Here is a 21,846-nt window from a genome sequence, read left to right as displayed (position 1 = left end):
GGCAGTGTGAACCATTTTCCCTCATCCATTGCTTTGGTGACCTTCTCATAGAAGTCCACCAGGCTGAGTAGGCATGATTTGCCCTTTATGAAACCAATCTGGGTTGGGTCCAGTGTCTGTAGGTTTACTATATCTCTACGGATTATCTCCATGATAATTCTTTTTATGACTTTACATATAAGACTAGGGAGACTTATGGGTCTGTAGTTTTCAGGGTCTGTAGATGGCCCAACTTTGTACAGAGGGATGACTGCTGCCTCTCTCCATTCATGTGGCACAAAGCCTGTTTGGAGGCTACAGTTAAATAGTAATTCCAGAGGCTCTGATAGGTCATGTTTCATGCTATTTAGAAGGCATCCTGTGATATTGTCTAGGACCATTGATGCAGTGTTCTTGGTCTTACAGAGAGTATTAAGGACCTGTTCCCTAGTGATAGTAGGGGAAGTTATATCTGATATTTCCTGAGGGAAGGTTGAGGAGGAGAGAGGAGTAAAGTCGGAGCTGAATTTATCAGTCAGGAGGTTTGCTATATCTTCTGGCTCAGTATAGGTGGCTCCATTTACAGTGAGCTCTGCACACAATTGTGTATTGCCTTTTAGGTTGCGGACATAGCTACAGAATGCTTTGTGGTTGTCCTTGGCCTGGGATATTTCTGCTTGAACAGAGGAACCAGGCAAGGGTGTCCTCTTTCTCCTTCGTTACTTGCACTATATTTAGCACCACTGGAAAAAAAAATAAGACACTCAGACATCCAAGGATATAATTGGTATGGTAGTCAAGAAAAGCTGGCACTATTTGCCGATGATATTATTTTACAGCTGATAAAACCAGAAAAGGAAATTTCAGTGTTGTGGAACATTTTGAGGCAGTTTCAAATCTTTTCAGTATACAAAATTAATGAAAATAAAGCAAAGGCAATAACAGTAAATTATGTACCCACACACAAATTGGTTCAGCAATATCCATATTTATGGGGACATGATAAAATGAGTACTTAGGAGTATTAATCAAAAAAGATTCTGATGTGGCAGCTAAGGATATATGGAAAGCAACTAAACAAAAGATAATAAAAAAACTGAGAAATTGGAAGCTCTGTTATATGGATATGGATAGCAAGATACAATCAGTTAAAATAGTTTTACTCATTTTAGTTTTATACACAGGTCAGGCAAACTTTTATTAACCAGAGGAGAGGTTCTGGATATCAATTAATAAAAAGCTGACAGATTTTGTCTGGGAAGGAAAAACAGCAAGTGTCAAGTGGGATAAGCTGATTCTTCCAACTGAACAGGACAGTTTGGGATTACCCAGCTTGAAGGGGTATTTCAGAGCTACACAGTTAAGGCTCCTATACATAGCACAAGCAGAAACCTATAATTCAAAGTGGAAACTGATGATGATGAAACAGGAGAAGCTCAAGAAACAATGAGAGACTGGGGTTTGGATGCAGATCCTTAAGGAGAATAACAATAACCATACTGAAAATTATATTCATAAAGTAGCAGAAGGTATTCTAAGAACTAAGCCAACACAGGAATGGAGAAAGGAGATTCTGCTAATAAGGGTGACTGCAATTAGGAATACAGACAATACACAAGAGGGGGTTACAATTTATTGGAGAAAACTGGCAAAAGACCCAAGGTATTGGGGGCAAATAATTAGAGAGGGAAAGGTAACAAAATGGGAAGAGGCCGAGAATCTATTTGGACTGCAGGCTAGATATTGCATTCCCTATCAAGGATTGCTATCAGAGTATATGCAAAGAGAAAGAAATAGGGGGATCCTAAGCGAAATACCAGCTCTGGTAGAGATTTTAGTAGAATCTAGAATAAAAGCTGTTGTTAAAAAAGGAATAAATAGTAGAGCATACAAAATATTGTACTATAACTACAAGAGTCAATCAGAGGAGGTTAGAAAGAATTGGGAAGAGAGATTAGATAAGCCACGAGTTCCCAAAGTGTGCGCAGTGGCGCCCTGGGTAGCCACGGCTTCCTCACAGGGGTGTCGCGAACTAATAAGCTTAGCTGCAAAATAAACCGCAAACTAATAAGCTTAGTTACTAAGCTTATAAGTTCGCAGTTTATTTTGCAGCCGCTGGCCACACTTGCCCACATGGTGGCTGAAAAGCGTCTTCACACCAGCTCTTCTACCTGGTTAAGAGAACTTGTATAGTAGAGCAATATTTAAAATCTCGTCCCTGATTTTGAGCTTTTGTCCCACCAGTGCTTTTAACTTTGTCTGGATTTTGTATACTAAGAGGTCGAGAGGTACAACTTACTTACGGGAGAGATTTATCTTAGTTATCGCTATGTTTTGCAGAGCTTTTACTCCCGATCTCAAGTGAGTGAAACTGGTCATGACACACACACACACGCTCTCGAAAGAAGACTAACCATTTACACTACTGATGCTATCAAAATCGGAACAGAGTTGAATATGTCAGACATTTTCCGACCTATCTTCTACATAAAACAAACTGCCCAGTTAAGTGCTTTTTTTTTCTGCAGTCATTTACTATTCCAGGAATGTTCACTTGGCGATTAGTAGACTTAAAATACCTCAGCACACTTTTCACGAACAAGGTTCCGCCCATTTCCTACAGACAACAAGAGTGTTTACTCTTCTTGGAATGGCAGTAACAAATTATTTCATTCACATGCTACTGTGAGGAAAAAATTATGAAACTGCACACCTCCTTCTGAAGACACTAACAACGTTCAAAACTTCTACTTCCCTTCTAATTTGTTCTGTGTTCGGCTGTAATGTTTCTGGAACTGTACTCGGACTTTGGAACCATTGTACGCTGGGTCATTCTTTCTAACAGGAGAAGTTTAGCCGCGATTTCCTGTTTTTCTAGTATGGCGGCGTCCTATATAATGCGTGATTTGTTGTAATTTTGCATGTTTTTGTTTTTATCCTTGTTTCCCAGTAATGCGGAAAGAGTATATGTTGGTTAAAATTGTGCATTTTTATGTGCATTATCAAGTGTACGTGCTATTAACTCTTTATAATAAAATACGTTGTTTTTACGTGTTTGGAGTGCATGTTAAATTCTTTTTTCCTGAAAGCCTGAATTCCTGTAATGGCTGGGTCGACTCTGTGCACAACCTTCCACCTTTTGCTAGCAATGAACAATTACTTGAGGTATTCAGCAAAGTTGGGCCAGTGAAGCAATGCTTTGTGGTTCGAGATAAAGGTAAGGGCTTGGGCAGTATTCTCATCTCAGCATTGTTTCCCAATTAACTACCTTACAGATTAATTCACAAAATGAATGACCAAACTGATAGCTGTGCGCGATTTGTGTGTGGTTGTAAAATCGGTTCTGGAATTATGATGTTTGTTATCTGTTTGCTTAGTTGCTCACTGGCTTATTTAAAAAGATGCATGTTTATGAAGGAAGATTTCTGAGGTAAAATGGAATGGCATTTGATTGTCTTTTGCATTTCTTTCTTTTTGTGTGTCATTTGGGAAACCTGTTTTACAGGATCCCATTGCAGTAGCTAGGAATACATTTCTGCTTTCAATGATCTCCTCAGATTCCTTAGTAGCAGGCTCTAACCACTCTGGTGGCACAACATGTTTGAGCTGCTTGTTGGAGTAGATGGAACATTTCAGTTGGTGTGATGCATAGCATTTTCCCACAATGTGCTTCATTCATCATAGATTTAAGTTTATGCACTGTTCATTTGTTATGTTGTTTGTATGACACCCTGTTATTTTGTGTAAGTAAAGTTACATAAACTTTTAATGTTAAGTCATACCTCTCAACTGTCCAGACTTTTGCCTCATATTTAATGACTGTTCCTCAAACTGTTTATTTTTTGACAAATCATTGAGAGTAGAAGTCATTAAATGAAGAGACTTTTGAGTTTCAGACTTCATATCTTTCAGAAAGAGTAAGATAACACTAGCTCTGTTAGTCTAGCAATTTTCTAAGTTTATAGGAACAATATATAACATTTGTCCCTATTTTGGGGTCACTATCCATCCCCTCCATTATTTTTGACTTTGTCCAGATGTTTTGCTTTAAGGAGGTCATCGTGCCTCTTTACTTATCTCTCATCAGGCCCATAATTGAGTACAATGCCCCTTTTGGGATGTACCTTACCAGACACCTGCAGCAACTGGAAAGACCCCAAAAGTACCTCACCAAGAGGATCAAAGGGCTCAAACAGATGCCATATGCTGCCCGGTTAAAAAAACTCCAGCTCTACTCAGTGGCATACCGTCTGTTCAGAGGCGATCTGTGCCTGATGTATAAAGTCATGTCCAACCAGGAATTAATGGACATGCTGCACCTCAGAAAATCCAAATCCCATCGAGCGACACGCTCGAGAGACTTGAACCTCGGCACTGAAATAAATAGGACATGCTGGAGGGACAGATTCATAACCCAGAGGCTCCCTTCACTCTGGAATAAAATCCCAGTCCAGGTTAGGCAGAGTCCCTAATTGACTCTCTTCAAGAGGAATCTTGATGAGTGGATGGGAGATCGTAGGTTTACCCCAGGTATCACTTCTGTGTCACTGTTAGACAGAGGCACAGTATACTAACCTCAAAAAAGGGCATAGCAAAATTAATTTAAAATGGGTGGCGAAAGCCAAACACATTCTGGCTAGGCTTATAAATGCCCTAGGGCAGATAGCCTAATATGAACCTATGAACCTATGCGTTAAGTACATAAGTGTTCCGATGCATTCCTGTATGCTTATTCATTAGTTCCTAACTTTTCCTATGTTGGAGTCCATTTATTAATTTGTCCTCCATTGCACCCAGTGGCACTGTCCATGATTAAAGTATAATAAGTAAGAGAGTGGGGTCCCCCATTACCTGCTGTGATTGTACTGATACGTCAGTAAAGTTAATACAGGAATTGGTAATGAGTAATAAATAAGTAAGGTTCTTTATGAAAATATTCATTTATTGACAATTGTTTACCGGGGAAAGTCTTGACTGGGCACAGATGCCCATTTTCAACAGAGGCCTAGGGAGAAAAGCTCCAAAGTAACACAGTATTGTATTGAGAATTTACAGATAGAAGGGGGGTGAATAAGGGAGTAATTTAAGAAATACATACAGCGAGGTGTTAGAGGGGTTAAGCAAGTTTGTGTTAATAGAGAAGTAGTGTGATGGAGTGGAAATTTGGTTGTGCTAAATTTATAAGTAGGTATAGTAGTTTAAGTAGTATGTTAAAATGAAATATTAGAAGGGGATAAACAGGTTAAGACTTCAAACCTCAATGACTTGCAAGAAAACCACAAATTTTATGAGAAACAAGGCAAAATTATTGACATTCTGCGAAAATTTGTACAGTTGAAAGCTCCGGAATATTATCTTATCTGACATACTAATTTAACTATTAACCAAGGTTTACCTGAAATAGTTAACTAATATGAGCTAAAAACATGACAATAAATCATTATGCATCCATAAGCTATTAAGACGACAGAACAAAGCACTCAAAGTATGTTCACAATTAATAGTTACCCATAATGCTGACATTCAGGTATATATTTCCAATGCATTCACTGTTAATATTACTGTAAAGAACAAAAAACAACAATAAAACAAACATCTGTATATTATTCAGACTTTATCCAGCAGAGTCGAATCACAATATTCCTGATATTATACATGATTGCTTTTAGTCATATAATTTTATCGTCACAGTGTATAATTTATACAGCTGTACAACAAACTAAATGGCAGCATGGAGTCATATATCAATATGAAAGCTCTGTATTCTTTCCCTTGCAGGTCTGCATCATGATGAAAAGGGGCTTGGATCAGCTCAATTACCTGATCATCAAAGAGAAGTAAATAAATAAATAGGGCTGGCCAACAAGGCATCAGGCAAAGCCTCTTCCTGGTTACAATGAGAACAAAGTTGCTCTGCATAACATTTATATTTCATTTCTCTCTTACCATCCAGTTTCCCTAAAGAAAGTCCCCACACAAAAAAATCTACACACTTCAACCATCCCTGAAATATCTGTTTCCTTCTAGCTATGGTCTGTTTAATATTTCCATCAGTATATCTCCCTGATCCTATTAAAAAGAAATTTGCAAGATTTCTAAGTACAAATATCTTCTTATTTTAGGAAAAAGCATCCAAAGAGAATTTCCAGTACCTAATTTTCTTAAAAAAATTCCAACTGGTCTCCTATACATGAGGATCTCTTCCTTTTCTTACTCTCATCAGGGAATGTAAAGCATAGAAAACCACAAAAAATATAAAAATAAAGAATGCAAAAAAGTACAGGCTGGAGAAGCCCAACACTCACTCACTCTGCCTTATTACATAGAATACCTCTTTTCACAGGATTTAAATGAAATTCACAAATTACTGAAAATTAAGTTAAAAAAAATCTCTATTATTCCTTGTTTGAAAAGACATTTTATCTTTTCTCTCTGTTTCAATCTTATTCATATTTGTGTATTACATGTATTAACTTACTCTGTTTTATAAATGTTATCTTATTATGCCTATTTCTGTGCAAACTTGTAAAAACCACTGGAGCTTTTCTCCCCGGGCCTCCACTGAAAATGGACATAAATCCAGCTGGACTGCCCGGTCAACAAATGTAAAATAAATAAATAAAATAAACTTAACTTTTTTTCCAAAGTAGCAGGAAACAAGAAAATATTCTCCAAGTATGTGTGTTATTTATTTTTAACTAACTAACCCTTTTAATAAAAAAAAATGTATTAGCTATTCCGCAAAGTATACTTGTTAGAATTTGAGGGGGGGGTGCCTTGGGAAAACCTGGATTCAACAAGGGAGCAGAGAATCGAAAAAGTTTGGGAACCACTGAGATAAGCAATTCACAAAGAAACAATGGGGGGATATATGTAGGTCTCTGAAATATGTAACAATATCTAGAAGATTTAAGATCTTTGCTTGGAGGTATTTACATAGGTCATTTTTATACCTCAAGTAGACTCCAAAGAATTTTTCCTCAGATAGACAGCAAATGTTGGAGGTGTGATGTGAAAGAAAAGGGTAACTGGGAACATATTTTTGGGGGGTGTAATGAGCTGGCAGACTTCAAAGATTTCCTGTAGACTGTTCTGTCAGAGATATTGGGTGAGCAAATTGGTGTAACAAAGGAAATAATTTTTTGAGCTATGATACAGAATCAGAGTTACTAGACATAGTAAGGCCTTGCTGAGTCTAATTATGGTGGCTGCCAAAAAAGCAATTAGTAGAAAATGTAAATTAAAATCTAAACCAACTTTACTAGAAGTAGTAAATATAGCAACAGAGATAAAACAACTGGAATTGGGATCTTTAGGAAAGGGTAGGAGAAAATTACACAGAAAAAAATGAGAATTGTGGGAACATCATGCAGAGGAGGAATGAGGTTTAAACAAAGGCAGGATATGAATTAGCTATGTAATGGCTGACTGACAATGACTGGATAGATTATAAATGATGTATAATGTTATCAACTAAAATTATGTCAATATGGTTGTGAGGTATAATGTTTGCCAGTAAAATTAAGTCAATAGGGTTTGTTTTCATTTATATAAATGTATGATCGCCTATGTCATACTTGATAAATCAATAAAGATGTTTTTTGTTTAAAAAAACAAACCAACTAAACCCAATTGAATTTGCAGTCAGTCTGTTTTGCACCACACAAAAATAAAGGATTCTCAAACTATCAACATTTTTGACTCCTGCATAAATATAAGCTCCCCCAACTGATACATTACCATTGCCTGAGAGTCTGCTCTCAACTTCTCTTAACATATAGAAAACACAGTTGGGAAAGTACAGGAGCAACTCAAAGTATGCTTATTTTCTAACCACCTTACTTAATAAGCCAGAACTGTATTAGCAAAAGGACTTATTTCACAGTTAAGAGTATGATCTCCACTGATTACCTTAAACTTTGCCCACAATATAAACAAATTACCACAAAAAAAAAAAAATCACTTCAGTTCCCTATCATGCCATGGGGATCATCACTTTGTCTCTTCAGAGAAAGCAAACTGCCTCCCAACTATTGCTAGAGCAGCCTTCTTTCTTTCATAATTGGTTTACGAACTCTTTAACGGCAGATATCGTCCCTCACTCTCAAACATACTGTGGGTGAAATCCTCTTCCCATGAATCAAAAGACATTCTGATACATCTGCATTAATATGACCATGCTTTAAAAAAAAAAACAGCTGGAGAAAAATCCTTCTAAAATGTCGTTCCTACAAACTGGAACAATTTATCATATTAACTAGAAACCTGAATACACGACATTCAGAACTAAACTAAACTAAAAAAAATAATGTGTGTGTGTGTGTGTGTGTGTATATTACTGTGCCATTCATGACTTTCAAAGTCCCTTTGAATACAGACTCCTATGCAGAGGTGTACACCAATGCCCTGTATAACCACTTAGTTGTATAGAATCGGCTGTACCTGACCAGATTAAAACCAGGTCTTGCTGAAAAAACAAGCCATCCTGGTGGACCCCTAGTATAAACAGGCTATACAACAACAGAAAGATAGTAATGTCTAAGAACAAGAAGGAACTGGTTCTGTAGAGGAAGAAATCCCTCTCTAGCTTAAATAAACAAACATTAGAGATCCTGTCAAGTCCTCCAAAGCTAATTACGAACCAAAAACATCATCCCTAGCTAAGGATAATCACAATGCATTCTTTAACTATGCTCGAAATCTAAAAAGAAATACCCAGCTATGCACCGAAGTGGTAGTGGATGGCACTACCCATACTCAGCCGGTGGTAACAGCCAACCTGCTAGCTGACAGATTTGGAGAAAATTTCACTCTCCTGTCCCCTCCAGTCATCCCTCAAAGTATATCTGCTACTGCTCCACAGCATATTATCTCAAGAGAGCAGGTCTTCTCGGTGCTCTTCAAGGCCAAAAACACAGCATCAGTAGGACTAGACAACACGCCAGGTTGCCTTTTAAACAACTTAAAAACATGACCTAGCAGGCTCACTTGGATCCTTGTTTAACCACAGCCTGAGAACTGGCTATGTTTCAGCGGAATGGAGGACAGCAACAGTAATGCCTCTGCACAAAGTGGGACCATCAACTGACCCTGGGAATTACAGGCCCATAAGCTTGATTAGCCTCATTTGCAAGGCCATGGAAAGAATCATTATGGCCTTTATTAACAAAGACATAGGTAATCTCCAAACTCTGGACCCAACACAGTTCAGATTCGTTAAAGGTAGATCATGCCTGTTATACGGTTGACTTCTTCGAGAAAGTCACAAAAGTCCTAGATGATGGAAAGATATTGCCTATCTTGACCTAGCCAATGCATTTGACACAATCTTCCACTCAGGTATTATAGAGAAACTCTCCCAATTGGGAATTAATCCCCACATTATCAGATGGGTAGCCAAGCTCACCAACAGGAGACATACAGTCTAAGTAGGTGACTTCACCTCTATCAAAAAAACAGTCACCAGTGGCATACCACAGGGTTCTGTGCTGGGACCCTTACTGTTTGGAATTTATTTCCCAGAAGTCCAGGCAAACTTGGACGGCCCGTGGCCGACCAAGTTCTCTGATGATTCCAAATTGGGAGCAATCATTGAGTCCCACAAAAATGTTAATATACTGCAAACAGGGTTAACACAGACAAATGACTGGTGATGGAGCCACGGATTAAAGCTAAATGCAAAAAAAAAAAATGCATTATTATTCCCTTTGGGAAAGCTGACATTCCTGCTAATTACATTATAGAAAGTACTGCCCCAAAGTGTAAACCCAGTGGTATGTGATCAGGGTACTCTTGGCCCTCATCAGACACATAAATGAGTACAATGCTCCCTTTTGCATGTACCTCACCAGACAGCTGCAAGAATTGGAGACCACATAGGTTTTGCGCCAAGAAATTACAGGGTACACACAACAAGTCTTACACAGAAAGACTGAAAGCTCTGTCACTGCATTGTGTCTCCTACAGGTTGCTAAGGGATGACCTGTGCCTGGCTTACTGGGCAGACTCTGACCTGGCCCTGATGGAAACGCTATACATTCATAAATCAAACTGCAGGAGGGTCACTCACTCCAGAGATCTTAACCTAGTGTCTGATATTAAGAGGTCAAGCTGGAGAGATAGATACATCTATCAGAGACTGCCACTTCTCTGGAACAAGCTTCCAGTTCATGTGAAACAGAGACCCTTCCTACCCGACCCACTTCAAACACAACCTAGATCAATGGTAGTGTGACTGGAAATTCACTCCTGGGGAGGTGCCTATGTCCATTTTGGACAGAGAAAGTTAGTATTACCTACCATAGAGCCTTACCTCTGGGACTTCACTCAAGCAACCACCAACAACTGGGGCAACTCGGAACAAATATGGCAAGACTTGTAAGGGCTCTAGGGTCGTTAGCCTTGTAACCTCCTATGAACCTACGAAATGTCAACTGTATTAATACTATGCATTATCCTTTTGGGGGTGTGCTTAAAAAGGATAACTGGACTAGCGCACCTACCCTAGGGTTACCACCTGTACCTCTTTGGGCAGCTGTGGGCTGCGAAAAAAAAAAATAAAAAAATGGCTGTTGTCCTGAGATTTTAGAACAAAAAAAATATTTCTTGAGTTTTCTTAGTTGCATAAAATAGTGATTTTGTATCAGAAACACTTAAATGCTCTATGAAATAACTTAAGCAATTCAAATGCTACAAGAATAAATTTTTATTTTGGCAAAAAAAAGTGAAGCTCTGTCTTTTGCATTGGCCGTGGGTATATTTTGTCCTGCAAAATCTCACGTTTCTGCAAATATCCCACTTCGGACATTTAAAAAGATGGCAACCCTAACCTACCCGGTTAACAATAACAAGTTCAAATAAATAAAAATAATTCCCACCACAGAGTACATGGAGTCTGTCCATCTAGTAACCTGAGATCTACTCTAAAAATAAGAAATGCTCTTTTTTTATGCTTCTGTTATATTTATTGACATTTGATTACTGGGGCAGTCCAACTGGGTAGAAACCCATTTTCAGAGGAAGCCCAGGGAGAAAAGCTCCAAATTATTACAAAACATTTTATGAACGACAATTATACAATCTTCAAAAATAAAACAGAAACATCTGCAGTTTAAATAATTATAATAAATTAGACATAATATAAAAACATTTGGTTAAGAATCGATATACAGTATATGACAATCATTTAATATTTAGAGAAATTTTAGATGGTTTGTTCAGAAATTAAAGGTAAGGTAGTCTAATACGATCAGGAATTGCCATATGAAGTGTGGTATAAACAGGATTATGGTATATTTAGCGAGAAAGCCAGGGAACAGTATTTGATAGCTATAAGGAATGAAAATGCACTTGTTCACATTTAGGATATAGTTTTTCCTGGTTTTGAGCTAAAACACAGCCAGATTTTAGCTAGGAAGTCTCATGTTACTAATAGGGTTACCACCTTTTCAAATGCCCAAAGTGGGCCATTTTTTGTAGAAATGTCAGATTTTGCAGGACAAAACATACCAGTTACCAGTACAAAGGATAGAACTTCACTTTTTTGCCAAAATAAAAGCTTATTCTTGTAGCATTTTAGTTGCTTATGCTATTTCATATAACATTTAAGTGTTTCAGATAAAATAACTTGTTTTATACAGCTATTAAAATAAATTAGGAAATATTTTTTTCCTAAAAATGTCAGGACATTTACCATTTTTTTATTTTTTTCGCAGGACACAACTGCCCAAAGAGGGACTGTCCCTCGCAAAGTGGGACAGGTGGTAACCCTAGTTACTAAAATGTATAACGCTAAATATTTGAGAAACAAGTCGCTGGTACTAATTTTAGAGAAGAGTATGTAGCACCGGCCTACATTCATGACGACAGTTAGCATTTTATCATAGATTTTACAAATAAATAATCTTCTTAAATTAGAATTAACTTCTCTATGTAAACGCAGCCATAATGCCAGGTTTCGACTCCCACGTTCATCTATTAGAGCCCTACTACACATAATATACAAAAAAGCTGCCAACCCATTCACGTGAATTTAACATTGACAGGTAACAACAAATCTCTCACCACGTTTTTCTTGTCAACCCTAGCGGCAGACATACGTACAGCGAAAGTTCGACTGGTGTACTCCCAGGATTCTTTGCACGGCTGTTGCTCTCATTCGCTGTCTTTCCAACATGGCTAATGTTGTGCAGTTGAGCTCGGAGCAGTTGCTACCGGAAAAACACATGAACGGGGTGTTGGAAGCAGACGTAAAGGAGGAGGTTGATGGCAGTCCTGAAGAAGCTGCTAAAAAGAAAAAAAAGAAGAAGAAAAAGAAGCCGGCAGCATCTGGTAAGTAGATAATATTTTCAAGGCCAAACTATGTCATGTATTACTCATTAGATTAGTCTCCAGGGTCAGGCCGGACTAAGTTGGGGCTGTTCAGCTATGCTTCCTTGATTCCTTTTAAGGACAGTGAGAAGTTTTGCTAAATTTTAGTAAATAAACTTGGATATGCAGTAGTCCTCAGGGCATGACAGCCAAAATAGTTCATACGATATTTTTTTCTCAGTGGATAGTATGTTAAGAAAGTTTTCCGAAATCAGTTTTTGCAGTAGTCAAGTGGGCATTTAATGTAGAAATTATTCAGATCAGCGATAGCACAAATATTTAGTATCCTTACTTAAATAGGACGGGACTGTATTGTCTTTCAGCAGCTCTTCACTTTTTGGGTTTTTTTTGTTAACGTGTCGGCTGTCATTTTTTGCCATAATTATACTAATTCCATTATTGATGAAAACAGATTTGTGATAGTATGAAGCTAAAGTTTTAAAGTTTATGTAGAGTAGATTACGGGTTTTTAATCTGGTTAACCCACCTCCATTACTGCCTCCTACTATGACAGCTGTTTGAGTGACACTCAAATCGTGTATGAATTTATATGTACAGCTCCACGTTTGTAAATGGATGCCATAAATAGAAAGGTGCAGTGAAGTGTAATGGGCATGCAGCCTTGAAGGGCAGTCATGGCTTTTAGATCCCAAAGCAGGGTGTTGCAGTGCAGAAGAAATATCTTCATTTTTGCTTTATAAACTGTAATCAGCCATTGACATCGGCAGCATCACCTGATTTCTTCTAATGATATTTACTATACAGATTGTTTTCAAAATATCTGGTCTTCTACTGTATTACCTGAATTTTCTCAGTAGCATGCAATATTCAGACCATTAAAAAAAAAAACAGCTTGCAGAAGATTACTGTTTTGAAATGTCTTAGCATCCACTCTCCAGGTTATTTTCAATTGTCATGCATTGATAAGCCAAGGAGATCTGAAAAATCCTTATCAAGTTCACATGTGTTACTGAATGTATGCATTATAGCTGTTTAATTTGCCTGCATATTGCTGCCTAGGTCTGTATTTTCTGTTCTGCTTGATTTAGTGTCTCTTTGTATTTATAATTGTAATTTTGTGTACTTTAAGTAGATTGTAAGTTATGGGGTATTCTCCCTGAGTTTCCTCTTTAAAATGGGACAGCTCCCACTGGATTTAACCTAGTAAACAAAATGTAATAAAATGTAGGTACGTATTCTTAATGGGTTTTTTTCTGCTTGATTTTTTTTTTTTTTTTTTTTGGTAATTTAATTTAGCATTTTAGTAATTTCTCTTCTTCATAAATTGACATCAGGGTGGACAGAATGTTGGCTGTCATGTTCTTTTTCTGTTAGAATCAATTGGTGGCATTTTTTTGAAAATTCTGCAAATCCTTTGACAGTTTGTTCCATATTCCCACCATCCTTACTAGGAAATCATAATTCCACCTCCCTCCCAAAGTCTGTATACTGGGTTCAGTTCTGGAAACTGCATAGGGAAATCTAAATTAAGCTGATGATGCAAGTAAAAGTGTTAAAAAAAATAAACGGTCATTGAAGAAAGGATACAGGCACAAGCAACATTTTATTTAAAAGTGGAAAAAGACAGAGGGAGAAAATATGGAAACAACAAACTGCAAAAGGAAAGGCGAAAGGACTCGAGTTTAAAAAGAAGGATATGGAGAAGAGGTAATGGGTAGCAGATGTACTAAATCAGAGTTAGAACAGCTGCAAGGGAGTACTATTTCAGTATACTGACATTCCTGTCCTTGAACTGTGCAATTCAACCTTCCATTGGCCTTTGCCACCCTTCTTGCTTTGCTTCAACTGACTTCTAAGCTAATCCTCTTATTTTTGCCTTCACCTGTGGCTGGCTACAAGAATTACTGCGTTTGGAAATCCAACGCTGATGTATGATTAGCTGATAGAGCAAAAAATATATGTACTTGTATACGTGTGTGTGTGTGTGTGTGTGTGTGTGTGTGTGTGTGTGTGTGTGTGTGTGTGTGTGTATATGTATATATATATATACTTATAAACACTCATATATCTATACATACATGTATGTATATATGTGTGTGTGTATATCTGTGTGTGTGTATAAATATATATATATATATATATATATATATATATATATGTGTGTGTGTGTATGTATATATATGTGTATGTGTATATATGTATGTATATATATATATATATATATATATATATATATATATATATATATATATTTATCAATTACACGCATACATACAATACAGACTTATAGGTTCATATGTAGGTACTAGGTTATTGGCCCAAATTGTTTTCCTGTGCCCCTGTCAAGCAGAGCCACAGAAGTGATCCTTGGGGTGAATTTCCTATCTCCCATCCAGTCATCCAAGATTTTTCTTGAAGAGTGCTAATGAGCATTGTTTGATAGGTAGTTTGTTCCAGAGTATGGAAGTCTCTGGGATCTATCCCTCCAGCATGTTCTGTTTATTGTGGTGACAAGGTTTAGGACCCTAGAGCGTGTAGCTTGGAGGGATTGGGATTTCTTTTAAGTGGAGCATGTCCAACAGCTCTGGGTTTGACATAGCTTTGTATGTTAGGCAGAGATCGCCTCTGAGTAGGCGATATGCGACAGAGTAAGTCTGGAGTTTTTTGAGACAATCTGCCTAGGGCATCTGTTTGAGGCTGGTAATCCTCTTTGTGAGGTATTTCTACAGCTTTTCCAGTTGTTGTAGATGTCTTCTGAGGTACATACCAAAAGGGGCATTGTACTCTATAATGGGTCTAATGATTGATGAGTAGAGGGGAGCAATGACCTCTTTTTTTCCTGGATGAGAAACCTTTTGTGATGAGATGTGCCACATAGAAGGATTCCATGACTACTGTGGCAATGTGATAATCAAAGGAGAGACTACTGTCCACCTGTGTCCCAAGGTCTCTTATCACACTTTCAGTGTATCGCCTTTGTGGTAGTTCATGGGTATAGAGTTTTTACCAAAGGGGATGACGACGCACTTTTTGGCATTGAGCTTGAGGCCATGGCTTTGTCACCATGCATGTCTCGGTGAGGCCCTTTTGTAGGATGTCCACATCGTTAGGAGTTTTGATTATGGCTCCTAGTTTGCAGTCATCTGCGAACTTTGTTAGCCAACGACCTTCTTTGTTAGCCTGTACTTCAGAGAAGTATATACCAAACAGGAGAGGACCCAGGACTGAACCCTGTGGTACTCCACTTGTTACTAGTCTGAAGTTGGATTTGGAGTTTGCTACTTTCACCATGTGGGTTCTGTCAGTGAACCAGTTGGCAACCCATCTTGTGACATAGGGATTTATAACTAGTTTAGTGATAATTGTTTTACTAATACTTAACAATCTTGTGCTGCTCTTAGGTTGTAGTTGTTAAAATTCTTTAATAGCTGTGTTTTTTTTGTGTTTTGTGAACGTATCTCTGGTTTAAGTTCCAAGGTTTCTTTATTTGTTTTCTGGTTGTCTTTTATTTTTCTCCCATCCAGTTGTTGTGTTCCTAAAACTTGGTAGCTTTTGAGTTGACTGCCTCTACTATAATTCTGATATTGAACACTCCTCCCAGTCCCATCGCATCAGCTCATTCTATTGTGTACAGTGAGGTCATTTGGGAAGGCCCACCCCCTTAGTTTCTTAACCTTGAATTATCTTCTTTTTCTCTCTTCCTACTTAACTAACAACTTTATTCAGTTGCTTTTACTGTTTTTGTTTCTTTTCATAGGTTCATTGGTGGGCACTAGGCTATCTGCCCAAAGGCATTTATAAGCCTAGCCAGAATGTGTTTGCTTTCGCCGTCCCCTTAGATTAGTTCCCTGTGCCTCTGTCCAGCAGAGCCACTGAAGTGATCCCCGAGGTAAACTTTCTGTTTCCCATCCACTCGTCAAGGTTTCTTTTGAAGAGTGTTAGCAAGGAGCTCTGCCTAATGTAGATTGGGATCTTGTTCCAAAGCATGGGAAGTTTCTGGGACAGGAATCTATCCCTCCAGCACATCCTATTTATTGTTGTGGTGAGGTTTAGATCCCTAGAGCGTGTGGCTCGAGGGGATAAGGTTTTCTTTAGGTGGAGCATGTCCATCAATTCTGGGTTGGACATGGCCATGTATGTCAGGCAGAGATCACCTCTGAGTAGGCGGTATGCAACCGAGTACAACTGGTGTTTCTTCAGTCGAGCTGCATAGGGCATTTGTTTGACGCCATTGATCCTCTTGGTGAGGTACTTCTATGGTCTTTCCAGCTGTTGCAGGTGTCTTGTAAGGTACATCCCAAATGGGGCATTGTACTCTGATGGGTCTGATGAGTGATTGAGTAGAGGGGCACAATAACCTCTTTTTTGATCTGGATGTGAACCCTTTTGTGATTAGGTGGGCCATGTAGAAGGATTTTCTAATCACTTTGGCAATGTGATTATCAAAGGTGAGATTACTATCTACTTGGGTCCCCAGATCCCTTATTACATCTTCCGTATTTAGGGGACTGCCACTTATGTGGTATTTTGTGGGTACTTTGTTTTTTTTCCAAAGGGGATGACTATGCACTTTTTGACATTTAGCTTGAGGCCATGATTTTGACACCAGGTATCCGTCTCAGTGAGACCTTTTTGGAGGATGTCTGTGTCAGCCGGAGAGTCAGTTATAGCCCCTAGTTTGCAGTCGTCTGCAAACTTGGTCAGCCATAGTCCTCCTGTGCTTGCCTGTACCTCTGAGAAGTATATGGTGACCAGGAGGGGTCCTAGGACTGAGCCCTGGAGAACACCACTTGTAACCAGTTTAGAGACAGACCTAGCTCCCACAACTGTCACCATGTGGGTTCTGTCCGTGAGCCATTTGGCAACAGGGTTTATGTTCAGGCTGGTGAGCTTGTCTATAATACCAGAATGGGGAATGGTGTCGAAGGCCTTAGCGAGGTCTAGGTAGGCTGTGTATACCACCTTTCCCTTGTCTATAGCCTTGTTAACTGTCTCAAAGAAGTCCACCAGGTTTAGGAGGCATGATCTTCCCTTAATAACGCCAAACTGGGTAGGGTCCAGTGTTTGGAGATTCCCAATGTCTCTGTTAATGAGTTCCATGATGATGCGCTCCATAGTCTTGCAGACCAAGCTAGTCAGGCTTATAGGGCAATAGTTCCCGGGGTCTGTTGTGGCTCCACCTTTGTGGAGTGGAATAACCGTTGCTGTGCGCCACTCTATGGGTATGTAGCCTGTGGAGAGGCTGAGTTTGAACAGTGTGTTTAGGTGAGGGGTTAGTTCGTCTTTGAGCTCATGTAGGACGCAGCCTGGGACACCGTCTGGTCCCATTGATGCTGAGTTTTGGCATTTTAACCTGAGTGTCTTGATTTCTGGGTCTCTGCATTCTTCTGGTATGGTTATGGGCCCTTTTGGGGGTGAGAGAGGGGTGAAAGTTTGCGCTGAACCTGTCTGCCAGGATGTTGGCGATATCTGTCGGTTCAGTGTATTTTGTGCCATTCTGCATTAACTCCGAGCAGATCTGAGCATTGCCGCTTAGATTCTTGACATAGCTAAAGAATGCCTTGTGGTTTTCTTTTGGAGTCCTTGGCAATTTTTCTTTCAAAGCTCGCCTTGGATGATTTTATGAGGGATCGTAGTTTCTTGCTGATACTGATCAGGGATGTCTTCCCTTCTTGGGATTTTACTCTTTTCTGTACTAGTTTCCTCCTCCTATTGTATAGCTTGTTTATGGCAGGAGTCCGCCAGACCAGTTTCCTTTTCTTGGAGGAGTGAGTCTTGGTTTTGCTTGGGATGGCACGATCCATGCATTCTTGTAGCTGCCTGTAGAATGCATTAGTAAAGGATTTTGCAGCTTGAGCAGTGTTATCCTTCAGCATGGGGGCTTTGAAACTTTCCACCTCGGTCTTAAGTAACGTGAAGTTTGCTTTTGAAAAGTTTTTCATGGTGGCTTTCTTGTCCGGGGGTGGGGGCGGAATTTGGATATCCAAAGTGGTTTGTTTATGGTCAGATCTAACCAGCGAGGGGTTGACCTCTGGTGTGGAACACCAGTCGCCCATGTTGGTGATGACCAAATCCAGTATGTTGTCACCTCTGATGGGAGTGTTGACCAGTTGAGCCAAGGCATTTGAGTTTATAAATTCTAGGAAAAGTTGGGCAAGGGAGTTAGTACTTGAGTAGTTCTCTCAGTTAATGTTTAGGTAATATCACCCAATATAAGGGTGTTTGGTAGGACTTTTATGTTTCCAGAAACATGGAATGGGGATCCTGGAACATGGTGGGTAATCTGTAGCAAGCTACAATTTGAATTGCAGTTTTGCCCATTGTTAGTTGCACGTGGATGATCTCTGAAGCATCGTGCTGTGCCACTTACCAGGAGGTGTGGGTATCCTTGATGAATATGGATACGCCTCTGCCTTTTGTATTTCGGTTTGGGTTCTGTGGTTGGAATGTATGGTATGAGTTGTAGTCTGGTAATGCTGGGGTGCTCTCTGGAGCCTTAAACCAGGTTTCTGTTACTGCACTTATATCGATTTTCTCCATACTGAGGAGTGCCTCGAGTGCGTGCATTTTGAGGTTTAGACTTCTGGCATTGAGTAGCATTATCCTCAGTTTTTTGTTACTTGTGCTATTTATGGTGGTGGGTTTATCTTTTGAGCCTTGCCTAAAAAAGGCACTATGTGGGTGGCAAGAGCCTTGGCAAGTATTAGAAAGCCTAAGGGTGACAGGTGCAAGCCATGTCTAGCGAAGCAGCATGGCTTGTCGAGCATATCATCCCAGGCGGACAGACACTGGATCCTCTTTGAATGACACCAGAAACTTAGCCAATTGTTAAAATCAAGATTTTTTTCTTTATACCGTGGTATCATTCTTGGTGAGGGCAGGATGCTGGTCAGGGTCATACCGGCCTGGGCTACATGATCAGAGAGCTCTTCCATGTCTCTCTTCATGTAGTCCAGGGAGGTACGGTTCAGGTCATTCACACCAACATGGACAATGACAGAGTCATATTTGTACTTGTTCTGAAGTGACCTGAGTGCTTGTGTTATGTGGCGGATCCTGGCACCTGACAGGCAGCTAACAGTAACCTTCTCCTTATTCAGCCTAGTGAGTGGGACATCAGTGTGCCTGACTATAGAGTCCCCTATTACTAGTATGTTGGGTATGTTATTTTGCCTTAAGGGCTGTGATTGCATGGCACACTGGTTTTTTGAAGTATGTGTTTCTTGGTTTGTGTTGGGGGTGGAGGTTGCTTGGATGTTTGCTTTGGAGGTCTCTGTTGGTTTTGCAGATTTTTATTTAGAGCCTCCAAGTATGTTTTTGTGTATTTGTGTGGTTTTTGTCGGTGCTGGTTTAGTGGGTCTTTGTAAGACTGGTGGTGTGATGCAAATATTTCCCTTCTCCTCTTGACTGTCTGATCCAGTCTTGGGTTGACAGCTTAGCCTCTAGTTTGGCTGTATAACAGCATCTCTCATGTATTAGTGTTTGGTGGTAGGAGGAGGGGGTTGTCTGTGTACATGAGGCAGTTGTAACATTGCCTCAAAATGCCCAGATTCACCAGTTGGACTGGAGAGTACACCTGAAACTGCCCTTTGGACATGCCTGGATAGGTACAGGGAACTGTTTTACTGGATGGCAGGTAAGGCCGAATAGAGAGCCTTGTTCATCTGTACAGTACAGGAGGGTCTAGTGCTAGGGTTTATAAGTGCTTGCTATAAGTTTTGAACAAGTGCCTGGCTGAGAAATGAATGGCTTGAGTGCTTAAGTTGAAAGTTTGTCCTTATTTTGCTTTTACTGCTTGTTCTTATAGTGTTCAATTGAATATATTCTGCTGCATTTGTTACTAATTGTTAGTAGTCTCATTAAATTGTAATTGTTAACCAAAATTAAGACATTCAGAGTAAAGGACTTTGGGCTTCAGGCCACTTATTTTACATTAAGGTTTGTGGTTTGCACTCTTGTGGGAGGAGAGGGTAGCCTCTGTCCTTCTGAGCTGGGAATTGCTGGGTGGCGGCCTATTGTGCTTGTTGTTCTAAGTGTCTTTGTTCTATTTTTAAGCACCCCCGTTTCCAAACCAGTTATTTTACGTTAGGATTTATGATCTAGACACTTGTGACAGGAGAGGGTAGCTTACACCCTTCTGGCTGGAAATTGCTGGTTGTATTTATTGACTGGGTAAATTACTCATGCCCAAACTCATTTGCCCAGAGGTTTCTTGACTTCATGAACTCCAATGCCATGGATCAGCTGGCTTAACTTCCCCACAAGGGGTGCCAACATTCTGGATCTGGTGCTCATCAGTATGGGAGAACACTTGAGCACCCCCCACTGTGAGGTCCTCCCTGGTGAGATCTGACCATAGATCAGTCTCATTTGAAGTACCTATCACACCTAGCCCCCTCCCAGCAGCAACTATACAAAAAACCCCCTCCAAAACAGATTCTAACCTCTTACGTGGTGGTATAAATAGCTTCACTGCACCTCCTCCCTCAGATGGAACTGGCAGCTATGCAGAGTTCTACACCAGTGCTTTATACAAACGCCTGTATAACTGCATTGACTTGGCCATACCTGATGGGACCAAAACAAGCTCTTCAAGGAAGAGCAAACCTGCCTGGTGGACAACTGCCATTAACAGGCTTTACAGTAAGAGGGAGCAAATCCTCCTTAACAAAAAAACACTCCCTTCTCAGCTTAAACAAGCACATAAGACTTCTTCTGAAGTCCTTCAAAGCAAACTGAGTCCAGATTAGCTTCCTCAGCAAAGGACAACAGCAAGGCATTCTGTAGTTTTATTTATTGCATTTGTTGACCCGGAAAGTCCACTGGGCCTAAGAAGAGCCCATTTTCAGTGGAGGCTCGGGAAGAAAAGCTCCGCAATATATAAAAGCACCACAAAATTGCATACAAAAAGCAGTAAAATACTAATGAACAGTGTTGATGCATCAGAAATATTTACAAAGAAAGTGTAAACAGTATATGTGAAACGGAGATAATGCACATTAACTATAAGCATGTAAACTACAAACAAAGGTCTTAGTGTGTTGGAGAAGAAAGGAAGTACATTGGATGAATGTAAAGTGGGAGGTAGATATGCGGAAGAGAGAGATAGTAGAAGAGGAACAGTGTGATGATGTGATAGCACAGGGGTATAGATATATGAGTACAAAGCAAGAATGAGTTAGAAGTATGAAGTAGGTGGGAGAGAGAAACAGGAAGGTAATAGAAAAGAGTTGGAGCAAATATTAACGGAGGTGATAGTGATAGGAACCTAGAGTGGGATGTCAGGTGTTTTGGTAGGCAACAGGAGTATATCCATTGAGAGAGGAGATGTACTTTTAAGGATTTTTTGAAGAAGGCAGGATTGCTGATCATTCTGAGAGAGGGAGGAAGAGCGTTCCATAGCTTGGAGACTGCATATAGCATTTTGCCAGCTGAGAGTTTGGGTTTCTCTATAGACAGCAACATTTTTTTTTCTGACCTGTGGTGGCGAGTGGGATGGTATGTGGTCAGTATGGATGACAGGGAAGGGCAGCTTTC

General features: G+C 39.6%; 2 protein-coding genes across 2 annotated transcripts in view; one reads left to right on the top strand and one right to left on the bottom strand.

The window, feature by feature from the left end:
• CCHR11.PART0H3orf20 (chromosome chr11.part0 C3orf20 homolog) overlaps positions 1-12,161 on the bottom strand; it is a 2,050,812-nt gene extending 2,038,651 nt beyond the window's left edge. The window contains exon 1 of the mRNA XM_044087635.1: positions 12,043-12,161. Coding sequence (XP_043943570.1) covers positions 12,043-12,075 — 33 coding nt within the window. The 5' untranslated portion in view covers positions 12,076-12,161. The remainder of the gene's footprint in view (positions 1-12,042) is intronic.
• Positions 12,110-21,846, top strand: part of METAP2 (methionyl aminopeptidase 2) — a 788,177-nt gene continuing 778,440 nt past the window's right edge. The window contains exon 1 of the mRNA XM_044087637.1: positions 12,110-12,309. Within this exon, the coding sequence (XP_043943572.1) occupies positions 12,153-12,309 (157 nt within the window). The 5' untranslated portion in view covers positions 12,110-12,152. The remainder of the gene's footprint in view (positions 12,310-21,846) is intronic.

Source organism: Protopterus annectens, chromosome 11.part0 (assembly GCF_019279795.1).
Source record: "Protopterus annectens isolate FY-2018-M chromosome 11.part0, PAN1.0, whole genome shotgun sequence".
Lineage (NCBI taxonomy): Eukaryota > Metazoa > Chordata > Ceratodontiformes > Protopteridae > Protopterus > Protopterus annectens.
Note: the sequence above shows the minus strand (reverse complement) of the source record. Positions and strands in the feature narration are given on the sequence as shown.